Source organism: Terrapene carolina, unplaced genomic scaffold (assembly GCF_002925995.2).
Source record: "Terrapene carolina triunguis isolate 2854851 unplaced genomic scaffold, T_m_triunguis-2.0 Scaffold30318, whole genome shotgun sequence".
Lineage (NCBI taxonomy): Eukaryota > Metazoa > Chordata > Testudines > Emydidae > Terrapene > Terrapene triunguis.
The window spans coordinates 76,945-104,354 of NW_020694669.1; the positions used below are offsets into that span (position 1 = coordinate 76,945).

The following is a 27,410-nucleotide window of genomic DNA, read 5'->3' on the forward strand; positions in this document are numbered from 1 at the left end:
ACACTAACCCAATTCCGACCCCCTAAGGCCGATTTTATCGCTAATCCACTTGTCGAGGTGGTGTTAGGAAACCGGTTTAAAGGGCCGAAAGAAAGGGCTTCGTAGTGTAAACGTGTCCAGGCTTAAGTCGATTTAACGCGGCTAAAGTCGACCTAAACTCGTAGTGTAGACCAGGCCTCAGCTATCAGCATGTGAAGCCCCACACCCAGCTGTATTACATGAATGCTCCCTGAGCTACTCATGAATCATACAGAGAGAGGCACCAGTCAATCACCTCAGCCCCCTAGCCTTTCACCCCAGAAATATACCGTCTTACACTGCTTAAGGCTCCCTTGGGCAGTGCAAGCTCATTAATAAGTTTCCCACTTCCTCGTAGGAAAGTGGACATGCACCAGCCTTTATAGTCTGAGTTGAGATTTCCAAAGCACTTCATCCAAAAACATACTGTTTTAGGTAAAGTATAAAACAGATTTATTAACTACAGAAAGATAAATTTTAAGTGATTATAAGTAGCAGGCATAGAGATCAAAATTGGTTACTCAAAGTTGGTTACTTTAAAACACTAAGTAAGATTTGAATCAAGCAGTCTCTCACCCTTACAGATGTTACAGGCAGCTCAGAGTTTCTCAATACATGGACTGGACACCCTTCCAGCCTGGGACCGATCTCCCTAGTTCAAAGTCTTTGTCTTCCAGATGATCTTTCAGGAGTTGAGATGGAGATGGTGGGGAGAGAGGTCAAATGATGATGTCACTCTCTCTTTTATGCTAGAAAGATCCTTGCTGTGACGTGGGTTAGGCTGCCTTCTCTGAGAACTCTCTGGGATAGTGGGTTGGGTGTTGATGAGCCATTAAAAACCTGTCTGGCCAGTGACAGGATGCTCTTTTGTCCCTACTGAAAGGCCAGCAGTGGGCATCTCCCAACTTCACAATATATTTCAGTAACACATATAGCAATGCTTCATAACTTCACATCCAATGATGGACCTTAATATGTTGTTGGATTTTATGTACTAGCAAATCCAGACTTTTAAAATGATTCCTCACAAGGCATACTTGTACAAAACAAACCATAATCACATGGCAGTGGTGAATATAGGGGTTCCAGGGTGCTAATTTGAAGTACAAAGTGTCACAATGATTCATCCCCTCTTCCATTCCTTCTAGGCTTTCTGCTTTCTCTTAATACCCTGTTCGAGATGCTTGCTCATCCAGCTTGGTCTGTAACCCTTCCCTACAAATTTTTCTCCTTGCTTGGGATTCAGGCTTCAGATAGCTTCTTCAACTTTGACTTAAAGTAATTCCAAGCCTCCTCCACATTCAGATCCTTGAGTTCCTCAGTCCAGTCCACTTCCCTAACTATTTCCCTTAATTTTTTAAGTTTGTCCTTTTGAAATCAAGGACCTTAGTTGCAGATTTATTTTTTATCCTTCCATTTAGTTTAAATTGAATTAGCTCATGATCACCTGAACCAAGGTTGTCCCCTACAACTAGCTGTTCTCAGAGGTCCTCACTGCTCATGAATGCCAAATCTAAAATGACATCGGCTCTTTTGGTTCGGTGGCTATTTGGTGAAGAAATCTGTCAACGATCACATTCAGGAAAATCTGGGCCCTACTATTATTAGTAGCACTTGTCCTCCAATATATATCTGGGAAGTTAAAATAATACTACTGGGAATTGTGTGATTACAGGAGACTTTATTAAAATCATTAAAAAGGTCTCTACCCATATCCAAATCAGATGGTGGGGGTCTGTAGCATACCCCAAGCACTATCCCAGGGAAGCCTCTGGTAGTTTTCTTCCCCAAAGTGTTTTTGACCGAAGTAGACTCTGTTTTATCCATTCTGTCACTTCTAATTTCTTTACAATCTCATCATTAATGTATGATGCAACTCACCCACCTTTGCCTTTATTTCTGTCTTTCCCAAACAGCACCTGCACTCCAGTCATGACTACTATTCCATCATGTTCCTGTTATCCCTATAATATCTGGTTTCACTTCCTGCACTGATAGTTCTAGTTCCTCTATTTTGTTACACAGGCTCCTTGCATTGGTGTACAAACATCTTAACTGTTGCTGCTTGGCTTCACTCAGATTCTTCACCTGATTGAGTACAGTTATTTTACTTACAGTATTGCCTACTTGACTGTTAGCTTCATTGGTATTGGCACTATCTTTCCTCTTACTGTCCATTCTCCTACCTACAGATCTTCCTTTCTCCATTGGTGTATTCTCTCTTGATTTTCTTCCTGGTCAATATTAGGATAAAGTGTGGGGATTACGTGTGCATCTCCCAGCTGTCTACCCCCAAGTTCCTAGTTTAAAGCTCTGTTAATCAGTTGTGCCGTCCTCCACCCCAGCAGTCTATTTTCCTCCCTACTCAGGTGGAGTCCATCCAATGAGAACAGTCCTCTGTCTGTGAATGTCTCTCAGCCATGAAATATCCCAAAGCCCTCCTTATAGCACCACTGCCTGAGGCATCTTGATCATCATAATCTTGTCTTGTCTTCCCTCTTCTCCTCTAGGGACAGGCAGAATCTCACTGAAGATCATCTGAGCCTCCATTTCTTTAAGCGTCTTCCCCAGCTTGGCATAGTCTCCTTTGACACGTTCCAGTGAGAATCTAGCTGTGTCATTTGTTCCCATATGAAGGACAATCAGTGAATTCTTTCCTGCTCCCATTAGAATCCCCTTCAGCCTCAGATCCACATACTGTATCTTAGCTCCTGGCAGACAGCACACCCTTCTATTCTCTGGATCAGCTTTGGTGACAGTCTGTTGAAATGGATCTTTAATGGCCCACAGCTGGGCAGATTGTTACCAGCACCAGTAGAAATTCAGAAAACAATATCCTTAATGCATAGTAATTTATTTGAGAAAGAATCATACAAGCAGTAAAGGTTACATAATGCACATCTCCTTAATAAGCTTCAATTCCCCAAGCATAAACCTTCAGTAACTGTGTTGGCCTTACACAGTATCTTGATTAGCAAACAAAGCAGGTATAGCTACCGATTCTAGATGGAGACTTCTTTTCTTCCGTTCTTTCCCCTCTCAGGTACTTGGTCTGTCAAATATCCCCTGGAAGCAGGGTCTTGGTTACTCCGAGGCCCTCTGGTTCAAAAGTCCCACAAAAGTCCCTCAAAGCAGCATCTTGGTTACCCTGTGGCCTTCTGTCTCACAGCGTCATGAACCTCTTCAAATGTTAATCGGGGAACTAACTTAACTAATTTACTTAGCTTAGCATTTATAACTTGTTCTCAAAGGAGTCACATGTCCCAGAAATATGCCCTGTGGTTTTCTCTAATTAATATTTTAGAAGGGACTGCAAAATAGGCACAGATCAATCAATTGTTACCCTCTCATCAATCATTCATTTAAGCTTTTAGCATGATGCCATCCAAAAAAGGGTCATTTTGACCCTGAGTCAGCCTGTACCAAGCCCACTGATTGCATGATTTTATGTCTTCTTTACTTTGGTGAGCTGGTTTCCCCGGCAGATATATTCCAAAGTTTGATGTTGAAACATAAATGCAGCTAGAACTTTTATTAACTATTTAAGTACAATTTCAGCACTTCCAGTACATTTTCCACACCATCTATATAATGCTAAGCGAATGCTGCTCCCAGAATCCTCTAGCAAATTCAGACGCACCAAGCCATATCAAACTCATGCTTGCCACATTTATTCATATCAATCACAGAATTTCATAATAATTCAGCATCGTCCCAACTCAGGCCTGTCTGTTCTTCTTAGTTAGGGTACGTCTACACTACGAGATTAATTCGAATTTAGATAATTCGAATTTGGGAAACAGATTGTATAAATTCGATTGTGCGCGGCCACACTAAGCACATTAATTCGGTTTTTAACCACATTAATTCGGTGGTGTGCGGCCACACTACCCCATTAATTTTAACCACATTAATTCGGTGGTGTGCGGCCACACTACCCCTAATTCGAATTTACAAAATCGATTTTGGTGCTACTCCGCTCGTCGGGGTGGAGTACAGAAATCGATTTTAAGTGCCCTTTAATTCGAAGTAACTGGCTCCGTTGTGTGGACGGGTTAAGGATTAATTCGGATTAACGCAGCTAAATCCGAATTAAAGTCGTAGTGTAGACCAGGCCTAGGGAGTCCCCAATCACATAGACCTGCTTTTTCCTGGTGTTGGTGTGATTTTCCTGCCTTCATCCTGTTCCTTCTGGCTGCAATTCCTCTTGACTTTTGTTCTCCCTTGCAATCTTAGCACTTCTTAGGAATGTGTATTTTTGCAATATTAGCCCTGTTCTCGCCAGATTCTGTGAGCAGGTCCTGCCTCATACCAGGCCTCTGATACAAGGGCTTATGTCTCAAGCTCTCTTCCTACTACAGGTTCCAGTCTAGCAAACAGTTTTCCACAGGTTAATTGTTCTGGTTGCAGGCATTAGCCAGCTCACAAAATTTAGAGACAGAGCTCACCCATTTTTTAATCCTCTCTGGATTGGTCTTGACTAGGAAAAGTGTCTGAGTTTAGTGCAGGGTCAGCTAACACGTGCTGGCTAAGCCTGTCCTAACTTGACCCGTTTTCCAGTGCACATACAGTGAGACACCATTAGCTCAGTTTTAGCTGGTCAAGTTGCAGTCTAGGCGGTTGTGAGAGATCAGCATGCATTACCTATGAAAGCAATCCACCTCCCCTCTGGCAGGGCCGGCTTTAGGAAGTGCGGGGCCCAATTCGAACAGTTTCGACGGGGCTCCAGCAGGGATGACTAAAAAAAAAGCCACTTAAAAAGAACCCTTTCATTTCTTCCATGTATTATTTACTTTCCATGACTATATAAATAATAACAAAATTATATATTACATACATTGCGTCATATATTAATTAGCTGATTTTCACTTTCATATTAGGAAAATAATTCATGGTTTGATAGTTGTACAACTGATTTTCTTCAATAATGTTTATTTTATTAAAATTTATAAAATATTTCCTTATTAATATAAAATTGTGCCCTCCTCTCCCCCCCCCCCCAAGTATAAAGCCTCATTCAAAGACCCAGGGTCACTATGTTACTGCACAAAGCAGTCAATCAGTGCAGTTGAAGATAAATCTCTGCATTATGCATTTTTGTATAACTTTTATATGACTTTGTATTGAACCTTGGTAATGTTATAGCTGGCCCCTAAGGTAGTATAATTAAGGTAAAAGAAAAATGTCTTTTTGCTAGAAGTAGAATAAGATCTTCCCCCCCACTTTGTAATCAATTGACCTGTTGAATGAATGAGGTGTGAATGAGGAAGGTGTGGAAGGCAGGCACTTCCAGACAGCTGCAACCCTTGGAGAGGGGCTGGGAGCCAGCCAAGGAGAGCTTTGCCCAGGGCTGAGTGGGACAGAGTTTGGGTGCAGGCTCCGGGCTGGGGCACGGTGTGGGGTGCAGGATGGGTGGAGGGGTGCAGGCTCTGGGAGGGAGTGCGGAGGGGTGGGTGCAGGCTCTGGGACAGAGTTTGGGGGCCGGAGAGGGGGTGCTGGGGGGGAGGGGACTGCCATCACATGTGGCTTCCTTCCTCCCCTGCTGCCCCTCACCATAGCCTCGGTGGGGGATGGGGCTGCCCCTTGCCCAGTGTTTGCAGGAGTGGTGGCTGGGGGGAAACCCAGTCAAACTCTGGTTTTACTCTTTCATTGATGGGTCACTTTAACCCCTTACAAACCCCTTCCCGCCTCTCTCACCCCCCTTTTCTACTGGGCTTGTTTGATCTTTTCGGTGGAGCCAGATGAAAACCACAAATCCCAGCGAGAGCAACAGGCTGGAAGACTAGACTGAACCCACCACCCACCCAGTCTAGTCCATCCCAGAGCCCAGGACTGAGGGCAAATGTCCCCCCAACCCCGGGCCACCTGCTTCCACTCCTGGCCTCTCCTAGCGCCGCCAGAGATTCTGTGTGGCTGCATCGGGTGGGATTTCAACCGGAACCCCCCCCCCCGCTAAATTCACCCCTGTTTTGCGACCACTCTGCACCAAGAGTACCTTCCTTCCCTGCCCTGGAGCTGCCGGATGGCTAGAAAGCTGAGCTGGGTGTTTGATTGATCCGGAATATTATTGTGCCCCCCCCAAAAAATCTTAATGTCCACACAGCTTTTGGGGGGGGATATTCCCCCCTCCTCCCAAGCCGGTTTATTTTATTGTTGCAGGGCAAATGAAGGAGCCAGAGTTTAATGGAAATATTCAGCCCCTACAGTGGTCTTGCAGCAGGGGAAGCAGAGTTGATGGAAAGGGAACTGGTTTGGATAGGAGCCCCCCGTCCCCCTCCTTTGCAAAATAATTTGGGGAGGGGAATCAGATCACTCTGTGCCTCAGTTTCCCCTCTCTCAGGGGAGAAGGGAGAGATAAAAGTCTCAGCCTGCCGTGTTGCAGACCTTTCGCATTCTCCCCCCTTGATGTATTTGATTTCCTCCTCCAAACCTCCCTCTCTCTCTCTCACCTGGAATTCACAGCACTAAGTACCGGCTCGGGGCTTTCTTCCTGGGTTACATGATCCTGAGTTTAGTTTTGAAACAGACACAGGCAGGCACAAACTCACCCTCAAACAGCAACACCACCAAAAACCACAAAGCCAACCCAATATTACAAACCTATGGGGAATCACGGGGTCAAACAGTCACCGACCGAAGCCCCAGCAGCTGCTAAGGTGAGTGAGGTCCACTGCAGAGATTCCTGTCTCCCACCGGACCGGAAGCCCCATAGGTGTCCCCTCCAGGTGAGTGCTGGGGAGAGGGGAGGGAAAGGCTGCAAAGTACATGTGCCTTCTCCTCCCCTCCCCCCTCCTGACCGCAACAGCCGCTGCTGCCTCTGCCTCAGCCCCTGCCGGCCAGCGTCTCTGGTTGACTAGCAGCAACAGCTGCTGCTTCCGGGAGAGCCACAGAGCTTTGCTTCAGGCAGGGACACTGCCCGATCTGCGCGGGGCCCTCTTAGGGGCGGGGCCCAATTCAGGGGAATCTGTGGAATCGGCCTAAAGCCGGCCCTGCCCTCTGGTCTAACTTTCTGTGTGTCTTGGTTCCTTTAACAGTGAATTTCAAGGTGATTGGACCTGATCATCCCATCACGGTCTCTGCAGGGGAAGATGCCCTGTTACCCTGTCACCTCTCCCCCAGCATGAATGCTCAGGAGATGGAGGTGCGCTGGTTCCAATCCAAGGACTCTGAACTTGTCCATCTGTATCAGGATGGAAAAGATCAGACTGAGCTGCAAATATCAAAATATCGGGACAGAACAGAGCTGCTGAAGGACGGTATTGTGGATGGAAGAGTTGCCCTGCATATACGCAACATCACCCCCTCTGACCAAGGACAGTTTATCTGTTTCTTCCGATCACCCAGCTTTTTTGGGGAAGCCACTCTGGAACTGAAGGTGACAGGTCAGTAACTTGGCTGCTAATTTGAGTTCCCAGAAGAAGAAGAATTTATTTTGAGGTGTAACTTAATGTGTCTCATTTTCATACCAGTATCCAGAATTCCCTTCTATCTGTCTAGCAGAGAAAGGTGTAATACACACTAATGGCTGGAAGTTGAAACTAGAGAAATTCAGACTGGAAATAAGGCATAATTTTTTAATAGAGTTGTCATAAACAGACAGTTAAGGGTTAATGCCTCTTTTACCTGTAAAGGGTTAAGAAGTTCACCTAGCCTAGCTGACACCTGACCAGAGGAACCAATGGGGGGACAAAATGTTTCAAAAGGAAGGAGGGAAGTTCCCTTTGTCTGGGTCAGTTTTCAGTTTTGACCGGAGTGGGAAAGCTCCAGAAATCAGCCTCTTATCAAATAGTGAGTATTAGTGAAGGGAATGAATAGGTTTATGTTTATTTTCTTTGTAACTTGTCTTGGGCATTAGGGAATAATCAAATTGGGTAATTTTTGTGTAATTAAGTTTTGGCCCAGGGGAACATCCTCTGTGTTTTGAATCTGTTGTCTGTGAGATCAGCTTGTATGCTATCTCCGGGAGGGTTTTCTTTTACCTTCCTTAATTAAAAGTCTTATTTTTAAGAACCTGATTGATTTTTCCTTGTGTTAAGATCCATGGGGATTGGATCTTGACTCACCAGGAATAGGTGGGGGAAAGGAGGGGGGTGGTTAAATTCTCCTTGTGTTAAGATCCAAGGGTTTGGATCGGTGTTCACCAGGAAATTGATGAAGAAGTCTCTCAAGGCTACCCAGGGAAGGGAGTTAGTACTTGGGAGTGGTGGCAGCAAAACCAGATCTAAGCTGGTAATTCAGTTTAGGGGTTCACATGCAGGTCCCCATATCTGTACTCTAAAGTCCAGAGTGGGGGTGAAACCTATGACAAGAGTAATTAACCATTGGAACAATTTACCAAGATTTGTGGTGGATTCTCCATCCCTTGCAATTTTAAAATCAAGATTGACTGTTTTTTTCTAAAAAACCTGCTCTCAGAATCATTTTGGGGGCAGTTCTCTGGCCTGTGTTATGCGGGAGGTCAGACCAGATGATCACAGTGGTCCCTTCCGGCCTTGGAATCTATGAATCTGTGAATGAACCCATGAAAGCTTTTTTAAAGACTATTAAAATATATAAAATTATATATATATATATATATGTAAAAAACTGTCAGGGACAGTATTTGGTCCTGCTAATGAAGGCAGGGGACTGGACTCAATGACCTTTCAAGGTCCCTTCCAGTTCTATGAGATAGGTATATCTCCATATATTAGATCTTTAATCTTTGAGAAAACAGCAAGAGGAGATAAAAAGGTGAATAAAAATACTTTAAAATCAGCTCTAGTTTCTTGCTGCACAACTTCTAAGGGCATGTGTAGGAGTAGGATGGCTGATACTCACCGCTCATCCAGGTGCAGTGCATCACAAGAGGAGCGAGGCTCAGTGGTATCAGCCATCAGTAAGGCTATGTTTTAGTCACGGGTATTTTTATTAAAAGTCATGGACAGGTCACAGGCAGTAAACAAAAATTCACGGGCCCGTGACTTGTCCGTGACTTTTACTAAAAATACCTCTGACTAAAACTGGGAGGGGACTCAGGGGGCACCACGGGTGTTGGGAGGGAGGATGTAGTCCGGAGAAGCGCCGTGGGTGCTGGGGAGGGGGGCTCAGCTCGGGGAAGTGCCACGGGTTCTGGGGAGGGGGGCGCAGCCTGGGGGGGCACCATGGTGCTGGGGAGGGGGGTACGGGTGCTCAGGGGTGAGTCACGGCACTATTCCTACACTACGCTTGGACGTATCTGTGGATACGACAAATGGTTGGTTGAAGTCCGTGGCCCTCAGTACAGGGTCAGACGTAAGGGCTGCCTTAAGCTGGTTAAAGGCTTTGTGACACTTCTTAGTCCACTGAACTGCATTTGGCTGTTTTTTCCTGGTCAGGTCTGTAAGTGGGGTGGAAATTTGGCTGTAGTGTGGTACAAATCATCTGTAATACCCGGCCAAGCCCAGGAAGGTTTGGACCTACTTTTTTGACTTAGGGACAGGCCAATTTTGGATAGCATTTACCTTATCCTGTAGGGGGTTGATAGTACCTTGACCCACCTGGTGTCCAAGGTACATTACCCTGTTAAGGTCTATTTGACACTTTTTGGCCTTAACGGTTAATCCTGCCTCCCTTATGTGCTGGAAGACAGCTTGGAGGTGTTCCAGGTGTTCTGCCCATGAATCTGAGAATATAGCCACATCGTCAAGCCAGGTGACTTCAAATTCCCCAAATTCAGCCAGAAGGTTATCTACCAGTCTCTGGAAGGTGGTGGGTGCATTTCGCAGTCCAAAAGGGAGCGCATTAAATTCATACAGCCCCACATGGGTGATGAAGGCTGACCTTTCCTTGGCTGGATCATCTAGCAGCATTTACCAGTACCCCTTAGTTAAGTCTAAGGTGGAGATGAACAGGTCACGTCCCAGTTTCTCCAACAGCTCATCTGTGCATGGCATTGGATAGTTTTCTGGGCGAGTTACAGCATTTAGCTTATGGTAGTCCACACAAAAGCGGATTTCCCTATCTGGTTTGGGAACCAGAACCACTGGAGAAGCTCATGCACTCTCAGAGGGGCGGATTACACCCATCTGTAACATGTCCTTGATCTCCCTTTCTATTGCGCTTTTGGCTTGAGGAGCCATCTGGTAGGGTTGGGCTCTAATTGGGCGAGCATCACCTGTGTCAATGGAGTGGTACGCCCATTCTGTCTATCCTGGGGTCACTGAAAACATCGGCGTGAAGCTGGTACACAGCTCCTGAATTTTCTGTCGCTGCTTACGCCCAAGGGTCATGGAAAGACTCACCTCTTTCACGCCACCGTTGCTTTTTTCTTCATAGTATACTCCTTCAGGCCACTCAGCGTTGTCTCTCTCCTGGGCTGTAAACTGGAGAACCTTGATTTCTCGGGAATAAAAGGGCTTTAGAGAATTAACATGGTATACTTTAGGTTTTAGGGTAGGGTCTGGGAACGCTATGATGTAATTAACAGTTCCCAGATGTTCTCGGACCATAAATGGACCCTCCCACAATACTTCCATTTTATTGGCCTGGAGCGCTTTCAGTACCATGACTTGGTCACCTACTTTGAAGGAACACTCTCTGGCATGTTTATCATACCAGGCCTTTTGCTCTTGTTGAGCATGTTGTAGGTTTTCTCGAGCAAAGGCTAGAGAGTCTTTGAGGGTGTTTTGCAGCTTGGTTACAAAGTCCAAAATGTTAGTTCCTGGAGAAGATGTAACCTCCTCCCATTGCTGCTTCACTAACTGTAATGGCCCCTTAACTTCATGACCATAAACGAGTTCAAAGGGTGAAAATCCCAAATTGGGATATGGTACAGCCCTGTAGGCAAAGAGCAACTGCTGCAACACTAGGTCCTAATAATTGGAGTGTTCGTTCACAAATTTATGTATCATTGCCCCCAAAGTCCCATTAAACTTCTCCACTAGGCCATTCGTTTGATGGTGGTAAGGTGTGGCAACCAAGTGGTTCACCCCATGAGCTTCCCAAAGATGTTTCATGGTCCCTGCCAGGAAGTTAGTTCCCGAATCTGTAAGGATGTCGGAGGGCCAACCTACCCTGGCAAAAATGTCTGCCAATGCCTGGCTTACACTTTTAGCCCTGGTGTTGCTTAGAGCTACTGCTTCTGGCCATCGGGTGGCAAAATCCATGAAAGTCAGTATGTACAGCTTTCCTCTGGGTGTCTTCTTAGGGAAAGGACCCAGAATATCCTCAGCTACTCACTTAAATGGAACCTCAATTATGGGGAGCGGCTAGAGAGGGGCCTTGACCTGGTCTTGGGACTTTCCCACCCTCTGGCACAACTCACAAGACCAGACATAGGTAGAAATGTCCTTGCCCATTTCCTCCCAGTGGAATGACTTCCCCAAACGGTCCTTGGTCCTGTTCACCCCAGCATAGCCACTAGGGTGATCATGGGCTAAGCTCAAGAGCTTTCCCCTATACTTAGTTGGAACTACCAACTGTCTCTGAGGATGCCAGTCCTCCTTGTGCCCACCAGAAAGAGTCTCTTTGTATAAGAGTCCTCCTTCTATAACAAACTTGGACCTGTTAGAAGAGCTGAGACGCGGTGGGTTGCTCTGTGCTGCCGTCCAAGCTCCCTTGAGTCTCTCATCTGCTTCCTGCTCTGCCTGGAACTGCTCCCTTGATGCTGGAGACATTAGTTCCTTGCTGGGTTGGGGACTTGGGCTTGGTCCCGCTGGAAGCAATGCAGGTGATGTTGTTTCCGTTAACTGTGAACCGCTCTCTGCTGGTGCACTAGGTGGTATTTCAGGCTCCGGTTGAGCCTCTTGTGCCGGTTTAGCTGCTGCTGCAGGTGCAGGCTCTGTGGTGCCCTTTGGTGCTGGCTCCCCTGACTCTGGTGGGGTTCCAAGCACGGGCTCTAGTGCTGACTGCTCCATCAGTTCCCATCCTTGGGCTGGTTCTGGCTGGGTTCCAGGAACTGGATCTACAACTGCTGCTATAGACTCTGGTTTGGGGCTTGGTTCCACCACCTCTGGCTGGGTTCCTGTAGGAGGCTCAGGAATGGAGTTAGGTCTGGAGGCCTGTTTAGCCTGGCTGCGGGTGACCATCCGCACCCTTTTTGTTAGACTACATGGTTGGCTAAGTCTTCTCCCAGCAGCATGGGAATGGGATAATCATCATAGACTGCAAAAGTCCATATTACTGGACAGGTAACCTTGTACTGGACAGGCAACTTGGCTGTAGGCAAGTTAAAAGAGTTGGCCTTAAAGGGTTGCACCGTCACTTGGGCCTCTGGGTCGATGAATTTGGGGTCCACCAGGGATTGGTGGATCGCTGACACTTGTGCGCCAGTGTCTCTTCACGCAGTAATCTTCCTCCCGCCCACACTCACAGTTTCCCTTTGCTCTGGGGGTATTTGCGAGGCATCTGGGCCTGAAGCAGTAGCGTAGCTGGAGGGGTGCAGGGGAAGCAGCTGCTTCCCCTCAGCAAATTTTTCAAAAGCCCGTGCCTTAGTTAGGCGGGGTTACCATGGCGCCAGCGGTGCTGCTCTGAAGCCCGGCTTCCCCCAGCGTGCTGCTGCATACCCCGTCCCCTCTCACCGCCACGCCCATCAGCTCTGTCTCCCAGCAGGAGGGAGACACAGCTGATCGCCCGTCAGGGAGGGGAGGGTGAACTGAGCTCCGGCAAGCCGGGCTCAGTGGGAGGAGCCGGAGGAGAGGCGCTTAGCATAACCCGGCCGATCAGCTGTGTCTCCCAGCAGGAGGGAGAAGCTGATTGCCCAGGTAGGGGATGATTAAGTACTGAGCTCCAGCAAGGTGGGCTCCTGCAGGCAGGCTTTGCCGGCTTCCCCCAGCATGCTGCATTGCATACCCTGCCCCCTCCCTGCCATGCTGGCTGTCTCCCAGCAGGAGGGAGACAGACTGCTAATCGGGGAGGCAGGGAGGGGGAAAGAACTAAGCTCCAGCAAGCTGGGATCCTGGGGAGGAGGAGAGGCTGGGGCCTTGGGGAAGAAGGGGGTTGGTTGGGGCATGCCCCCCGCATAGGGGGCAGGGACACCCACCCCACCCACCAGTCAACTGTTTATGGGGCCCTTGGGGGTCCATGAGCCATCAGCTGTTCAGCAAGGGTGGGGGCAGTAGGGTAGCTAGGGGAGTGCTGTTTAGCTGGTTTTTGGCCACCAGCCAATCAGCGAGGGGAACTGCTCCTGGAGCAGGGGTTGAGCTGGGAGACCCCACCAGTGAGGTGCAGCCCCACCTCCTTCTCCTACCTGCTCCTTGTGGCACTGTGGCAGACGTGCTTTCTCTGGCTCTGCAGCAGCAGCTCCTAACCTCTCACCCAACTAAAGGCAGCCAGTAGCAGCAGCTGGTAAGTGTATTTCAAAGGGGGTCTTTCTTGTGGTGAGGGTGGGGGGGACTGGAAACCCCCCAGGTGTCTGTGAGAGCCAGCACCTGGCTGCTGGTGGGATGGCTGTCTGCATGGTGGGGGGCAGGGGGCTCAGCCAGAGGCATCTCCAAAAACATCCCCTGCACCCCCGCAGCAGAGAGACTGAGAGTACCAGCCCCTGCTGGGCAGCTGGACCAGGACAGGCATGAGGCGTGTCTCCTGTGGGGTGTGGTGTCCCTGCTTGCCCTCCCTGCCCAGGCAGAGATGCCTGCCTCTCAGAGACAGTGGCCATGTAGTGTGCTTGGTTCCCCCTCCCTGGCAGCTGGGTGACTACCTCTTAGGGGGTGAGGGGTGGAAGGAAAGAGGCAGTGGGGAAGGGATGGGGTAGGAGAGGAAAACTGTCAGGGAAATCTTCATAGCTACAATCTCTGCCTTGGGGGTGTGGATGGAATTGTCTCCCAAGGGACGGCTGGAACCATCTGCTGTGCTCTCCGTGAGCTGAGGGGTGAAAACATTATATGTGTTTAGTAGTCCATGTGCTCTGGCAAACACAAGTCCAGGCACCATGTTGGGGGGGCAGGGAGAGAGAGCCTGATTTTCCCTCTCCTATCAGGGGAAACCTGAATTGTCTCCTAAGGGAAGGGCTTGTCTTGTGATCATGTTGCGGGGTGGGGAGGGGGGTATTGCTGAGTCCCAGGATTGAGTAATTCTCTGGTGATGGTGGTCATTAAATTACTAATTGTCATTCACTTGCTGTACACAATGGCTGGTGATGGTTGTTTAACATCCACCCAGCCATTTGGTCAAGTGCCTTGTTTCTTGGGAGTTTCCTTTTGTAACTTCTTTAATTTCATCCTACTCACAGGAGAGTGGGATGAAATTACAAATTCTGGTTCTAAGGACCTGCTGCCTGGATCCCATATTGCCTTGCACTGGGACTGGGAATTAGTGCCCTGCAACTCCTCCTATTGGGCCAGTGTAGATCCTGCTGTTAGTACAGCTATTTGCAGGTGCCCTTGTGTTTAGCTGAACTGTTGGACTCAGTTTAGTGGGGATGGACTCAGAGACTGAGAGCTAAACTGACACTACTATCCTGCTGTGTGGATCCCAGTGTGCTTGTACTGAGAATTTTTGGCATGCACATGTGGCTATATTTATCTCATTGTGCTGGTGCTACTTCCTTGGTGTGATGATGACATTATGCTAAGATGAATCGTGAAAATAGTGTCCTGTTGTGATGGTCACTCTGTGCTGTTCATGTGAATCTTGCATTTTTGTATGCTGTGTTGGTGTAGTGTAGCCCTGTTGTTCCCAGGAAATTGGAGCCACAAGGTGGGTGAGGTAATATCTTTTATTGGAGCAACTTTTGTTGGTGAGAGAGAGACAAGCTTTTGAGCTTTCACAGAACTCTTCTTCAGGAAGAAGAAAGAACTTTGTGAAAGCTCCAAAGCTTGTCTCTCTCACCAACAGAAGCTGGTCCAATAAAAAATATTTTACCTCACCCACCTTGATATATATTTACCCCTCCCCACCCCATATTACCTCACCTAGCTTTCCAGGAGCTTTTCAGGAGAGATGAGAGGGGCTGTCCCACTGGGGGCGTGTGAGCAATGGCCCCCTCACAGCGAGATGCTGCGCTGCCCCTGCCTCCGTCTGGGTGGTGGCCCCAGCCTGAGGAGTGCAAGGCAGCATGAGCTGAGCATGGGGGCTGGGGGCCAGGCCAGCAAGCCTGATCACTGACACTCCAGGTGTGCCCAAGTGCGGAGCTAGAGCTCCGGGCTTCTCCTTCATTCAATGACACATCAGTGGGACTTGCTTTTTTCGTGCAGAATTTGCCTTTCAGAAAGCAAACCAGCCCCCCCCCCAGCCCTTTTCAATGGGATCCTGGGGGCTCAGGTCCCTTGGGGAGGCAGCATTGGGATTGCATTAAGGGGGGGTTGTGACGATGCGGTTCTGGCGGGACCCAACTGAGAGTGCCAATTCAGGACAAATTGCTAAAACAGGGCAGTTACAGCCCAAGGCTGGGGTTTTTCCACCTTTAAGGCAAACCAAACCAGCCAGACAGTTAAGACGTTGGTCTCACCCCACTGGCTAACCACAAGTCACACAAGCAATTCCCTTAGACACTCCAGTTTCCCAGTATCACCACCAGTGCCACTCGTTATGGGGACAAATGGTTATGAAAACCAATGCCCCAGTAAAAGAAAAAAGGTTCTCCTGATCCCAAAGGACCAAGCCCCAGACCCAGGTCAATATACAAATCAGATCTTACCCACAAATCACGCTGTAGCCAATCCTTTAGAATCTAAAGGTTTATTCATAAAAGGAAAAAGATATAGATGAGTTAGAATCAGTTAAATGGAATCAATTACATACAGCAATGGCAAAGTTCTTGGTTCAGGCTTGGATTGGATCTGGTCTTGCAGCAGGATTCCTGTATGACTCATGTGATCTTCCCAAGAGCTAAAGAAAACAGCTACTTTATCCGTACAAGCTCTGGCAAATGTTTGGAACCCAGTTAACATCAAATTAATGTAGATATTAATGTTGTTCATAGTACAGGAATCTTGGCATTTAGCCATGAAAGCAATATGGAGGCGTGCCTCAGTTTCCCTTTTCATACAGCACATTAGGTCTGGAATGTCTTTTCCCCTGTGAAAAGTTCCAATACTGTTTATAGGCATTAACTGTGAAACACCAGTATAACAAGGCCTTTTAACATAAAGTGTGTTCTTATGTATTCCTTTTAACATGTTCAAGGGATTTTTCAAAAGATTAGGCACATGGTACATTTTTACAGTTTGTGGTAATAGCAACACATTTGCTACAAAAATTACCATTAGCAATAACAAATTCATTGCAAGTGTCCATTTACAATCATGTTTGTCGTGCCACACCTTTGGCTCAATACCATTGTAGTTTGGGCATTTTAGGGGTAACCTGTGGCTTCCCTTTGCAAAATTCAGTTTTCTCTTTCCTCCTTGTCCTGCAGGATCAAACCCTGATTTCTCTTGCTTAACAGAATTCACTGGCTGATGGGGTGGGCTCTCTGGGCTAACAGCTATTAACAAGTCCTTCCTCTCCCAGCCAGACAAGTAATTTGCATTACCATAGACAGGAGCCAGTCCACCGGTTTTCATATCCTTAACTGCTATCATTTCTAAGGCTAGGTCTACACTACAGCGGGGGTCCGACCTAAGATACGCAACTTCAGCTACGTGAATACCGTAGCTGAAGTTGCGTATTTTAGGTCGGCTTACCTCGCGGTGAGGACGGGGGAAAGCCGACCGCTGCCGCGCTGCCGCTGACTCCGCTGCCGCCTCTTGCCGAGGTGGATTTCCGGAGTCGACGGCAGAGCGATCAGGGATCAATTTTACCGCGTCCTCACGAGACACGGTAAGTCGATCCCCGATAGACCGATTGCTACCCGCCGGATCGGCGGGTAGTGAAGACATACCCTAAGGCTGGACTCTGTGTTAAAGAGATACCACACAAATTCAAAGAGTCTGTGGGTGAAAGTTTGCTTGCTCTCCCCTGCATCCTCAAGCATTCGGCCATAAAACTGTTCTGCTTTGAAACCCCAGTAACCAAATCTGTCCTCAGACCCTGAAGCACAGACTGCTCATTTAAAGAATTAGCATGGAGACATTCCTGTTCCAACACCATTGTCTTCCCAACAAGCTGGCCACACACAGCCACTTGGTTATAGGGCTGCTCAACTTTCTTAACAGCTTTTACTCCATCTGAGACCTTCTTAAAGCTACCCACACTGGATCTTTCAAAAGGAAAGTCAGTGGATCCATTCACAACAGAAAATTTCTGGCTGTTAGGAACTGAAACTTCCCTGATTAAATTACTTTCACACCCTTCAGTTGCAGCAAACGGCTTGTACAGATCACCATGAGGATTCCTTCCCTTAGGAGCTTCTCTAAGCAACAATTCACCCTTCACAGAAATTCTTCCCTTACCCTCTTTACCTAGGGCTTGCTCTAAAGGAACACTTTCCTGAGCAGCAACAGACTTTTTCTGGGTCTGTCTTACGTCCAGGATCACCTTTGGCCCATCAGGCGGATTCCTACACAATCCCCTTTCAGGCAAACCCGTAGATTCACTAGATAAAAGGTTAGAAGCATTCTCCTTCCCTTTGCCACACACAAGTTCAGGAATCTTTTTCTTCTTGCTACAAGTTGCTACAAGATAGATTGTCTGGGTTAGCTTTGCTCTCCATTGAAAGACAATTGGCTACTGAAGTAGATTATAATAAAGTAATAGATAACTTTGCGAGAATGAAGTTTAGACGAAAGAGGCGGTTGTAGTGCTTCATAGATTATCATATTGTTTTGATCTTATCTTTGAAATATAAAATAAGTAGATAACACGTGTTTTTTTATGTTTTGATTGTATATACAATACTGTAAAACTTTTTTTATATTTTAAATGCAAAATAACACACATACTTATAAAACAATATCATTCTTGTGTTTTTATTTTAAGTACAAAATAAATATGTATAACAAATTTAAAAGTATGTAACTAGTAATTTGATATGGCGGCGGGTGGCGCCTTTTTTTGTGTTCGCTTCCCCAGATGTTGGAACCTGGCTACGCCACTGGCCTGAAGGCTCTCAGTGGGACTGCAGGGTGATGAGTTGCAGTCGGTTGGTGCTCTTGGGACAGCTGGCCTTCACATGCCCCAGCTCATTACATTTAAAGCATCTCCCAGCTGACTGTGGGCTGGGGCGAGGTGGGTGGTTGGAGAGTGGGGTGATGGGACGAGGTGGGGCATCTGGGGTTTCCCTGGCTGTGTGGAGGGACCTGTGTTGGGCTGACCTCGATGGTGGGGTGTTGTCTCGGGTTGCCCCTTCTGGTATCCACTCCAACTGCTACTAGCTTTCTTCTTCTCCGCCACCTCCACACATTTGTTTCCGATCTCCCCCGCCTTGATTACAGTTTTTGGCTTCCCATCTAGGATGTACCTTTCTGTTTCCTCAGGAACACTCTCTAAGAACTGCTCCATTTGTTTTAGGAGAGACGGATCTTCCAGAGATTTAATACTTGCTCCTGATATCCAGGCATCCCATTTTTTTTTCCAATGTGGTAGGCGTGTCGGGAAAATGCCATGTCTGGTTTCCACTTTAGGGCTCTGAACCGCCGACAGGCATGCTTGGGTGTTAGTCCCATTCTAATTCTGGCCTTTTGTTTAAAAAGTTCATACTCGTTCATGTGTTCTTTAGGCATTTCAGCTGCCACCTCTGCTAAGGGTCCACTGAGTTGCGGCCTCAGCTCCACCATATACTGGTCTGTCGGGGTGTTGTACATAAGGCAGGCCCTTTCAAAATTTTCTAAGAAGGGCTCTGTATCAACGCCTACCTTGTATGTGGGGAATTTCTTAGAATGGGGAGCAGTACCTGGAGAAGGACTGTTAAGGTTACCTGGTTGGTTCAGCTTAGCCTTTTCCAGCTCTAAGTGCTTCAGCTCCATTTTCAAGCGCTTTGCCTCTGCTTCCGCCTCCAAGCGCTTCATTTCCAAGCGCTTCTCCTCTCTTCTGCCTCTGCTTCCAAGCATTTCATCTCTAGGAAGAAATTCCTGTCTTCCGCAATCAACTCGGTCTGGGTTAAGGGCATTCCTCCAGCTTGACACCGGGATCTCAGACTGGGGAGGGCTGATCCTTCCTCCCTGGAAAGTCTCCGGTCCCCCATCCCCTCCCTGCATTTCTGTCATGGAGCTGGATGTCTGGGCTTGATCTGGGTCTGTCTTCTCCGAGGCATGCCACTTTGGGAAGATCGGTTTCTCTAGGGTTTCGGTGCCTGACCTCAACCTCATGCACAGACTGCCCTACTCTAGCCGAACTATTCCATTGCCATAAAGCTAGAAAAGAAAAAAAGAAAAATATAATCTGCTTGTTGGACTCCCTGACTTTGCAGGCTAATTCCCCCTGGTGTGGCCTCATGCAGGTGAGTCATTGCATTGTAACTCCCTTGCTGGACAATAGCGATTGATAGGTTGTTTGACACCCCGCCCAGGTGTTGGGTTGCTTTCCTTGCTGTTGCCTCTGGGGAGTTAATACTGGCTGATTCCCCTAATTTACAGCATGTTTTAGTGACAACCATACTACACAATTCTCATAACTTCATATGCATTGATGATATACATATATGGATAGAGAAATGACTTTCAGCAGATCATAACAGTTCCCCTGATACCTTACAAGGCATGCTTTATATGTAAGATCACAATTATATGATCAAAGGAGGAATAAGGGGATTACAGCACGCTCCCGCAAGGTATAGAATGTCACAGTGTGTGCATGTCATGTTGGGGCCAGGGGCTGCTGCAGCAACAGTTTCTGAAGTTGATTGATTGTTGTCTTAATAAAGCTTATTGGATTTCACCCTTTTGGTCTCCGCTTCCACTGCTCAACACAGAGTGAGATAATATTTAGTGAGGTAATAAATACACCATGAGCCTCCCAGGCAGAGCTGCCAAGCAGCTCATGGTGCCTTTTCACAACAAGGCTGACAGAATGTGACTTACAGCTTTCCTACACTATGGGGGCTACAGTGGCACAGCCATGGCACTCTAGCTACGCCACTGTAACCCCATAGTGCAGACACAGACTAAAGCGATGGAAGGGTTTTTCCATTGCTGTAGGTAATCCACCTTCCCAAGCAACAGTAGCTAGGTCAACTTCACCTGCGTGGGTCTGAGATTGTTAACACTTAATCTGCTGGCACTCAATCTTTACCATTAGCTCAGTCTGCTTCTGTTGTCTCTGTAGACAATTTACAAGTCCTGGTATCATGCTGGTGTGAGCACCTGCAATCCGTTTCTTGTGAATTTATTTTTTGATGGTTCTGATGCAATCTGTGTGTCAGAAGATGTGGTGTCAATTCTGATCCGCATGCTGCTCATTGATTCTTCTGATTTAGGTATCTGTTGCATATTTGTTGTTGGCATTGTACGGTCAAGTCTTAGGTGCCTTCTATTACATAGAATCATAGAAGATTAGGGTTAGACGAGACCTCAGGAGGTCATCTAGTCCAACCCCCTGCTCAAAGCAGGACCAATCTCCAACTAAATCATCCCAGCCAGGACTTTGTCAAGCCGGGCCTTAAAAACATCTGTCCCTTTCTCCTGTAGGTGTTTCAATGTGATATGACTATGGCTCCTGTAGTTATTTCCCATGCTGGTTGCCAACCTTGTGTTGTTTCCATGCATGTGGATCTCAATGATGGAACACAGATAGTGGCTTAGCTGTCCAGTCATAGTATTTCTTCTGTCATTCTTGTAGCTGTTTTAATCTGGTGTGAGCCCTCTGCAGTATTTTGGGTTGTAACAATGTATATGAAGATAGAAGAGTTGTTCTTAACATCTTTCCCTTCAGCAACCTTGTGAGACAGTATTCCATACCTCTCAGTGGGGTGTTTCACACTTCAGAAAAACTAAGTAGGAATCTCTACCCAAAGCAGCCATTTTGTGAATCATTGATTTTTATCATCTGAATGGTTCTCTTGGTCATTCCATTAGATTGTTGCTATCTAGGACTGAGTGAGTGTATTTCACACCCCAAGATCTCTCCAAGTTACGCATTTCTATGCTTGGAAACAGAATGTGGTCAATTGCCAACTTTTTTGGGATTCCATGTCTTGCAAATACAGCTGTCAGTTTAGCAATAACGGAATGTGCTGATTTGTCTGACCAATGCAAAACTTCTAGAAATTTGGAAAAGTAGCCCTCTAGGAGTAGATATGAGTGTTTGCCAAAGTAAAAAAATGTTTGCAGATATCTTTTGACATGGGATATCAGGAATCTTATAAGACCATAGTGGTTCTTTCTGGTTACTCACCTACATTCCTGACACACCCTGCATCCTTGTACAAGTTATTCTATGTATTGGGATGTACCAGGCCAGTACATTATCTGCCTTGATCTTGCTTTAGCTCTCTGAATGCCTTGGTGAGACTCATGCAAGCATTTCCTGCCTTGTATTGTTAGCAATAACGATCTTGTCACCAGCCATTAATAAATCTTATTGTAATGAAATAGTGCTTTGCACAGCCCAGTATAGCTGCACTTTGTCATTCACTTTTCTTCTGTGTGGCCAGCCTTCATGTACTGTATTGTGTAAGGCTTGCATTACAGGGTCTTCCTGTGTGTCCTCCTTCCATTTGTTTAACAAATCTGGTGGCCTCAACTGCATAGATGACCTTTTCATCAGTGATTTCATCATTTGGGTCTGTAGTACATTCCACTGCAGCACTTGACAGTCTGGCTGGAGTTAACATTTCTTTACAAGATGTATGTGTGACTTTTAGATCATAATTCTGTAATTGAAGTAGCACATGGTATAGATTTGCAGCTCCTTTTCCAAGGGGTTTGGAGAATACCAACTCCATTGGCTAATGATCAAACTGTACCTCAACCTTGTCACAGTTCAGGGCAACTGCACCTGTATTTCCCCTTAGTGGTCACGCAAGGGCACTCACAATCAAGTTTCCGGTTCCCCAGCCATTGCCTTTCTTGAATTGAAACCTGTGTCTCTCTCCTTCCTGACCAGGGTATTTCCAGGCTGAACAGTTGTCTGCCTTCACAGTGTATTTCTCAGCAAAAGACAGTCTGCTGAAGCAGGCCTGCTTCACTTCTCCCCTTAGTGATGGTACCCAGTGTAATTGCTACAGTTATAAGCTACCACACAGCACTTCCTATGCAAGCCTAGTTTATTAACTAAGTGTGACCGGGGTCCTAGTGAGGAGCTAACTGTGGTCACTCAATTAGGGTGAACTGCAAAGAATGGGGCAGACAGTCCCCATAAAGCTGGTGGATATTTCAATACTTAGATTTACCAAGCCAGCATAAAACAGCTTCTTTATTACCTTACTGGTTACTCAGAAGTCAATAACACAGTTCCCTTAAAGTGACCCAGCCTCAAGCCTCCATCCAGGTACCCATGTCAAATATGATAATTTCTGTAAATCTTATTTCATCATATAAAAGAAAAGGTTCTACCAATCCCAAAGGATCGGACACATTACCTCCCAGGTTAATGAATGTTTCAGATCTTACCCAAATATACGCTATAGCCAATTCTTATTAACTAAACAAATTTATTTAAAAAACGAGAGAGAGAGAGAGAGAGAGTATGGTTAAAAGATCAATATACATACAGACATGACTTCAGTTCATTGAGGTGCAGATTCATAGCAGAGATGGTGAGCTTTGTAGTTGCAGAGTTCCTTTAGAATTCAGTTCATAGGTCATAGTCCAATGTCCAAATCTCATATTCAGGGCATATCAGCATAACTGGGACCTCAATCTTGCGACTCAAACTTCCCCTGATGAAGTCTAAGCAGATCTGAGATGACAGAATCAGGGCTCAAGGATCCTTTATACAATTTCATGTCCTCTTTGACAAGTTGGGATTTCTTCGGGGAACAAAAGGTAATTAGGATGACTTTGAAGGAGGTCCATCACTGGTACTTAGCTATACGAATTAACATAAGGCCATTTGCCTTTTCCTCCACCATTCACAGTACATTTCAAAGAGAAATGAATACCGGGATATCCCGTGTTTACAATTCATTTAAATGATATCAGAAAACAGCATAGACAGGGACTGTTCATTATATTGTGGTACTCATACATATGTAAATACACAAAAACACAAACATTATCTCGACACATGTCTTTTGAGGGTTATTTATTTTGCAGCATGTTTAACTCTTTCTAGCCATGCATCACACTAAGGTAAAAGCATTACAGAAAAAACATATTAACAACAATAAAAACTTTTATGCATGCTAATATGCTTACCAAAGGTCACCGCTCCATTTATGCAAAGGCTCTTAGTGACAGTCATTCCAACCCTTCCCTAAGGATCAGGCCCTCTGAATCTGTCTGTCACCGCAAAGGAGATATCTCTGCAACCACGTATGACAGGGATGACTCATGGGCCCCTAGATAAGTGATGCTTCTCATAGAACTCTCCTAGTCCCCTGAAGACTTCTGGGTATTGTGCAATCAATTCTTTCTTGCTGGGTGTGTTGGTGTGCAGCATACCTGTTCTGCATATTAGGTTGAGCTTTGTGCAAGCTTCTATGCCTCACAGTGGTGGTGTAGATGTCTCAGTGATGAAGAACTGAAGACTGACCGTATCCTTGGCCAGGGCTGCTGTTAGGGTGATATCTTCAGAGTCCGTTCTGGAACCACCATATGCTATAAATACAACCTCACGCTGCTCTAGCTGGATGAAACCTAGTCTCTTTTTCAAAAGGTGAATTGATAAAACATTGGCCTCAGCCCTAGTGTCAACCTTGAACTTTACAGCAGTGTTTCCCAACCGTGGAATTTTTTGAAAAACTACATGTGAGAACAAAAACCCTTCCCTTGTATTTTAATTAGTGTTGGAGTCAGACTCTAACATCATTAACTTTATTGTACAGACTGTGAATGGCAAGGATGGTAAACAGCTTAAACTGAGGCAATAAAAGGATGAGCTCATTTGGAGACAATATTGTGGTGTGCCTCAAAATAATGAAAGGATCTGTCAGATATAGGCTGCTTGTGTGTTCTCTCTGGCACTGGCCAGATAGCCTGGACAGCAGGTTCTATCAAACTGCCCAATAACCACAGAGCCATTTAGTAGCAAAGGCACCTGGCCAGGTTTATTGCTTACGAAGCATGGTGCTAATGCCCCGGCTCAATGGTTACAGGTACACTAACATATGTATGCCAGTGACAATGGTACCTGCTCAGTCAGTGGCGGGACTTTCCACTGCCCCCTAGGCCAGGCGAAGGGTTAAGGCAAGGTATCCCAACATTCATAGACTGAGACAAACAATCTGGGATAAATAACTTATGTACCACCTTATGTGTTTCATGACATGTTTGTTACCTCTCCTTGTACATTCCTCCTGATGTTTCAGACAAAATATCACTATTCATGACTTGTCAAACCATTTTATCGTGTGCTTGGTTGTGGTGTTCTTGAGCTGGCCTGCTGGAATGTGTTTACATATTCAGTGTATTTTAGCAATGCTAGCAATACCGGTGCCGAGTTTGTGTACTGGACACTGACTTGCAGGCAAGCATCTGCTTTTGGCAGGGCCTGACTGTTGCTCAGAGCATAACGTTAGCTGACTTTGGTTCAGGGCTCAGGCCTTGCACGAGACCCATGCTTCAGGATCTCTATTTCTACTACAGTATCCAGGTGTGCCGCAGCAGAGAAAAGGTTGGGAACCACTATTTTATAGTCACATTTCTCATATGCAGTGTACAATACCAAGGTTGTTTTGAATGCACTGTATGATTTTTATTACCCTGTGATACTGTATCTAGAGGAGAGATTGCTCACATTCTTGTTCAGCCAGAGACATGTGACTTTGTCTTTTGGGAAAGTTTGTTGCTGTACACATAGAATAGTGATTTAATTGTCTATATTTCTGACACAGACATCAGTGCAAAGGCTGGGCAGCCTCTGGGTGCTGTGTCTTACCACAGTTTCTTAATGTGAGCTGTTGGTGAGTCTGCACTGCTGTGACTGTCAGGTGGCTGAGGACTGGCCATGCTACTCTTTTTCGTGTAAGATCCTGTAAAAATTTGTCAGTGCGTGGCCCAGACATTATCTCTATTTGCGTGTTTATGGCTTGGGAGGCTCTGCAAATGTCTATTGCTTTCTGCCCAAATCATCTCTTTGAATAGCCTTTAGTCAGCCTTTATCAGAGACTCAGAACAAAATTTTCTCTCTCAGCATGTCATTTTCAGTATTTCCAGAGTCACACTTTCTTGCTTTTGCCTCAGCGCTGTCACCTACTTGTTCTTCTCCTAGGTGTGGGTAAGGCCAGAACTAGTATAGTTCAAACACAACACTACTCTTAGGCTTACATTAATTCCTCACCATTGGGAAGACCTCATCCAAAGTGGGAGCATTTTCAGTTGGCTGCTGTAAGAATGTGCTGTACACTTCCAGAGCCTCCACACCCATTATGTGCAATACACTGACCATTTTTATGTCCTCTTCCCTTTTATCTGCTTCTGAGGAACAAATGTGGAACCATTATTCCCATCTCCTCCAATTCTCAATACTATCAGGTAAGGATAAAAGTGGTTGGGGAGGAGGCATGCAACTCACCAGTTATGAGTTTTATTTTTATTAGTTTGACTGCTTACTTTGGGTTTCAGATCTGTGTGACGTTCCCCTAGACCAGTGATCTGCTAGGTCACTCCAATCCTTGACTCTGGGAGCCAGCCTTACTATGCTCTGTTGTGAGAACCCCCACTCCTGGGCTGTTCACACACAGCCTCTGGCATGTAAGCTGCTCCTTGGATTGTGCAACTGAATGACACTAGCCAATATCTCCAGTCCCAGACACAACTCTAGGAACCTCCATCTTGCAGTGTCTAGTTATGCCCCCTGGACGATGCAAGCTTATATGAGTTCATCAATTTAACAAAGAAATTGATATGTACACCTCTACCTCGATATAACGCTGTCCTCAGGAGCCAAAAAATCTTATCGCGTTATAGGTGAAACCGCGTTATATCAAACTTGCTTTGATCCACTGGAGTGTGCGTCCCCGCCCCCCCGGAGCACTGCTTTACCGCGTTCTATCAGAATTTGTATTATATCGGGTCGTGTTGTATCGAGGTAGAGGTGTACCAGGCTTGTTATCCCAAGGGGAGACACTGACACACTTCAATCAAATGCACTGCTTCAGGTGGAACAAACAAACAAATTTATTAACTACAAAGATAGATTTTAAGTGATTATAAGTCAAAGCACAACAAGTCAGATTTGGTCAAATGAAATAAAAGCAAAACGCATTCTAAGCTGCTCTTAACACTTTCAATGCCCTTACAAACTTAGATGCTTCTCACCACAGGCTGGCTGGTTGCTCTTCAGCCAGGCTCTCCCCTTTGATCAGCACTTCAGTCACTTGCCGTGGTGCCTGTAGATCAGGGGTGGGCAAACTATGGCCCGCAGGCCAGATTCAGCCCATCAGGGCTTTGGATCTGGCCCGCGGGATTGCCAGCCCTGTGGCGCATCGGGGCTAAGGCAGGCTTCCTACCTGTTCTGGCCCCGTGCCACTCTCGGAAGTGGCCAGCACCACATCCCTGGGGGGGACCGGGAGGGGGTGGTGGCAGAGGTCTCCGTGCTCTGCCCTCACCTGCAGGCACCGCCCCCTGCAGTTCCAATTGGCTGTGAACAGGGAACTGCAGCCAATGGGAGCTTCAGGGAGGTACCCGCAGGTGAGGGCAGTGCACGGAGCCCTCTGCACTCCCTTCTCCCCCAGGGGCCGCTTCCGGGAGTAGTATGGGGCCAGGGCAGGCAGGGAGCCTGCCTTAGCCTTGCTGCGCGCTGCTGCCACCCTGGAGCTGCTCAAGGTAAGTGGCGCTGGGCCGGAGCCCGCACCGCAAAACCCTCCTGCACCCCAACTGCCTGCCCTGATCCCCCTAATCCCCTACCTTGAGCCCCCCTGCCGCACCCCAACCTCCTGCCCTGACCCCCATCCCGTACTCCACACTCCCTCCTACACCCCAACCCCCAGCCCTGAGCCTCCTGCTGCACCTTGCACCCCTCCCTGACCCCCAACACCCTGCCCTGAGCTCCCAACCCCCAGTCCTGAGCCCCCTCCTGCACCCCTCCCTACCCCCCAATCCCCTGCCCTGAGCCCCCTCCCGCACTGTGCACCCCCCTGCACTCCAACCCCCTGCTCTGAGCCCCTTCCTGCACACCGCATCCCCTCCCACACCTCACACTCCTTCCAACACCCCTCTACCTCCTGCCCCAGCCCTACATTCATGGCCCTGCATGCAATTTCCCCACCCGGGTGTGGCACTGGGGCCAAAAAGTTTGCCCACCCCTGCTGTAGATGTAGATGGAAGAGAGAGGAGGAGCATGACAAATGTCTCCTCCTTTTATTATGTCCTTTCTTCCCTCTTGGCTTTGCCCCCTCCCCCCCCTTTCAGAGTCAGGTGAACATTACCTCATTGCAGTTCCAAACTGACTAGGGTTACCATATGTGGAGTGTCCCAAAAGAGGACACTCCACGGGGCCCCGGCCCCGCCCCCCGC

General features: G+C 47.0%; 1 protein-coding gene across 1 annotated transcript in view; it reads left to right on the forward strand.

Annotated features, from left to right (window-relative positions):
* Nucleotides 1–27,410, forward strand: part of LOC112125669 (butyrophilin subfamily 1 member A1-like) — a 69,408-nt gene that overhangs the window by 10,406 nt on the left and 31,592 nt on the right. Inside the window, exon 2 of the mRNA XM_026662785.1 lies at nucleotides 7,053–7,400. Within this exon, the coding sequence (XP_026518570.1) occupies nucleotides 7,053–7,400 (348 nt within the window). The remainder of the gene's footprint in view (nucleotides 1–7,052; nucleotides 7,401–27,410) is intronic.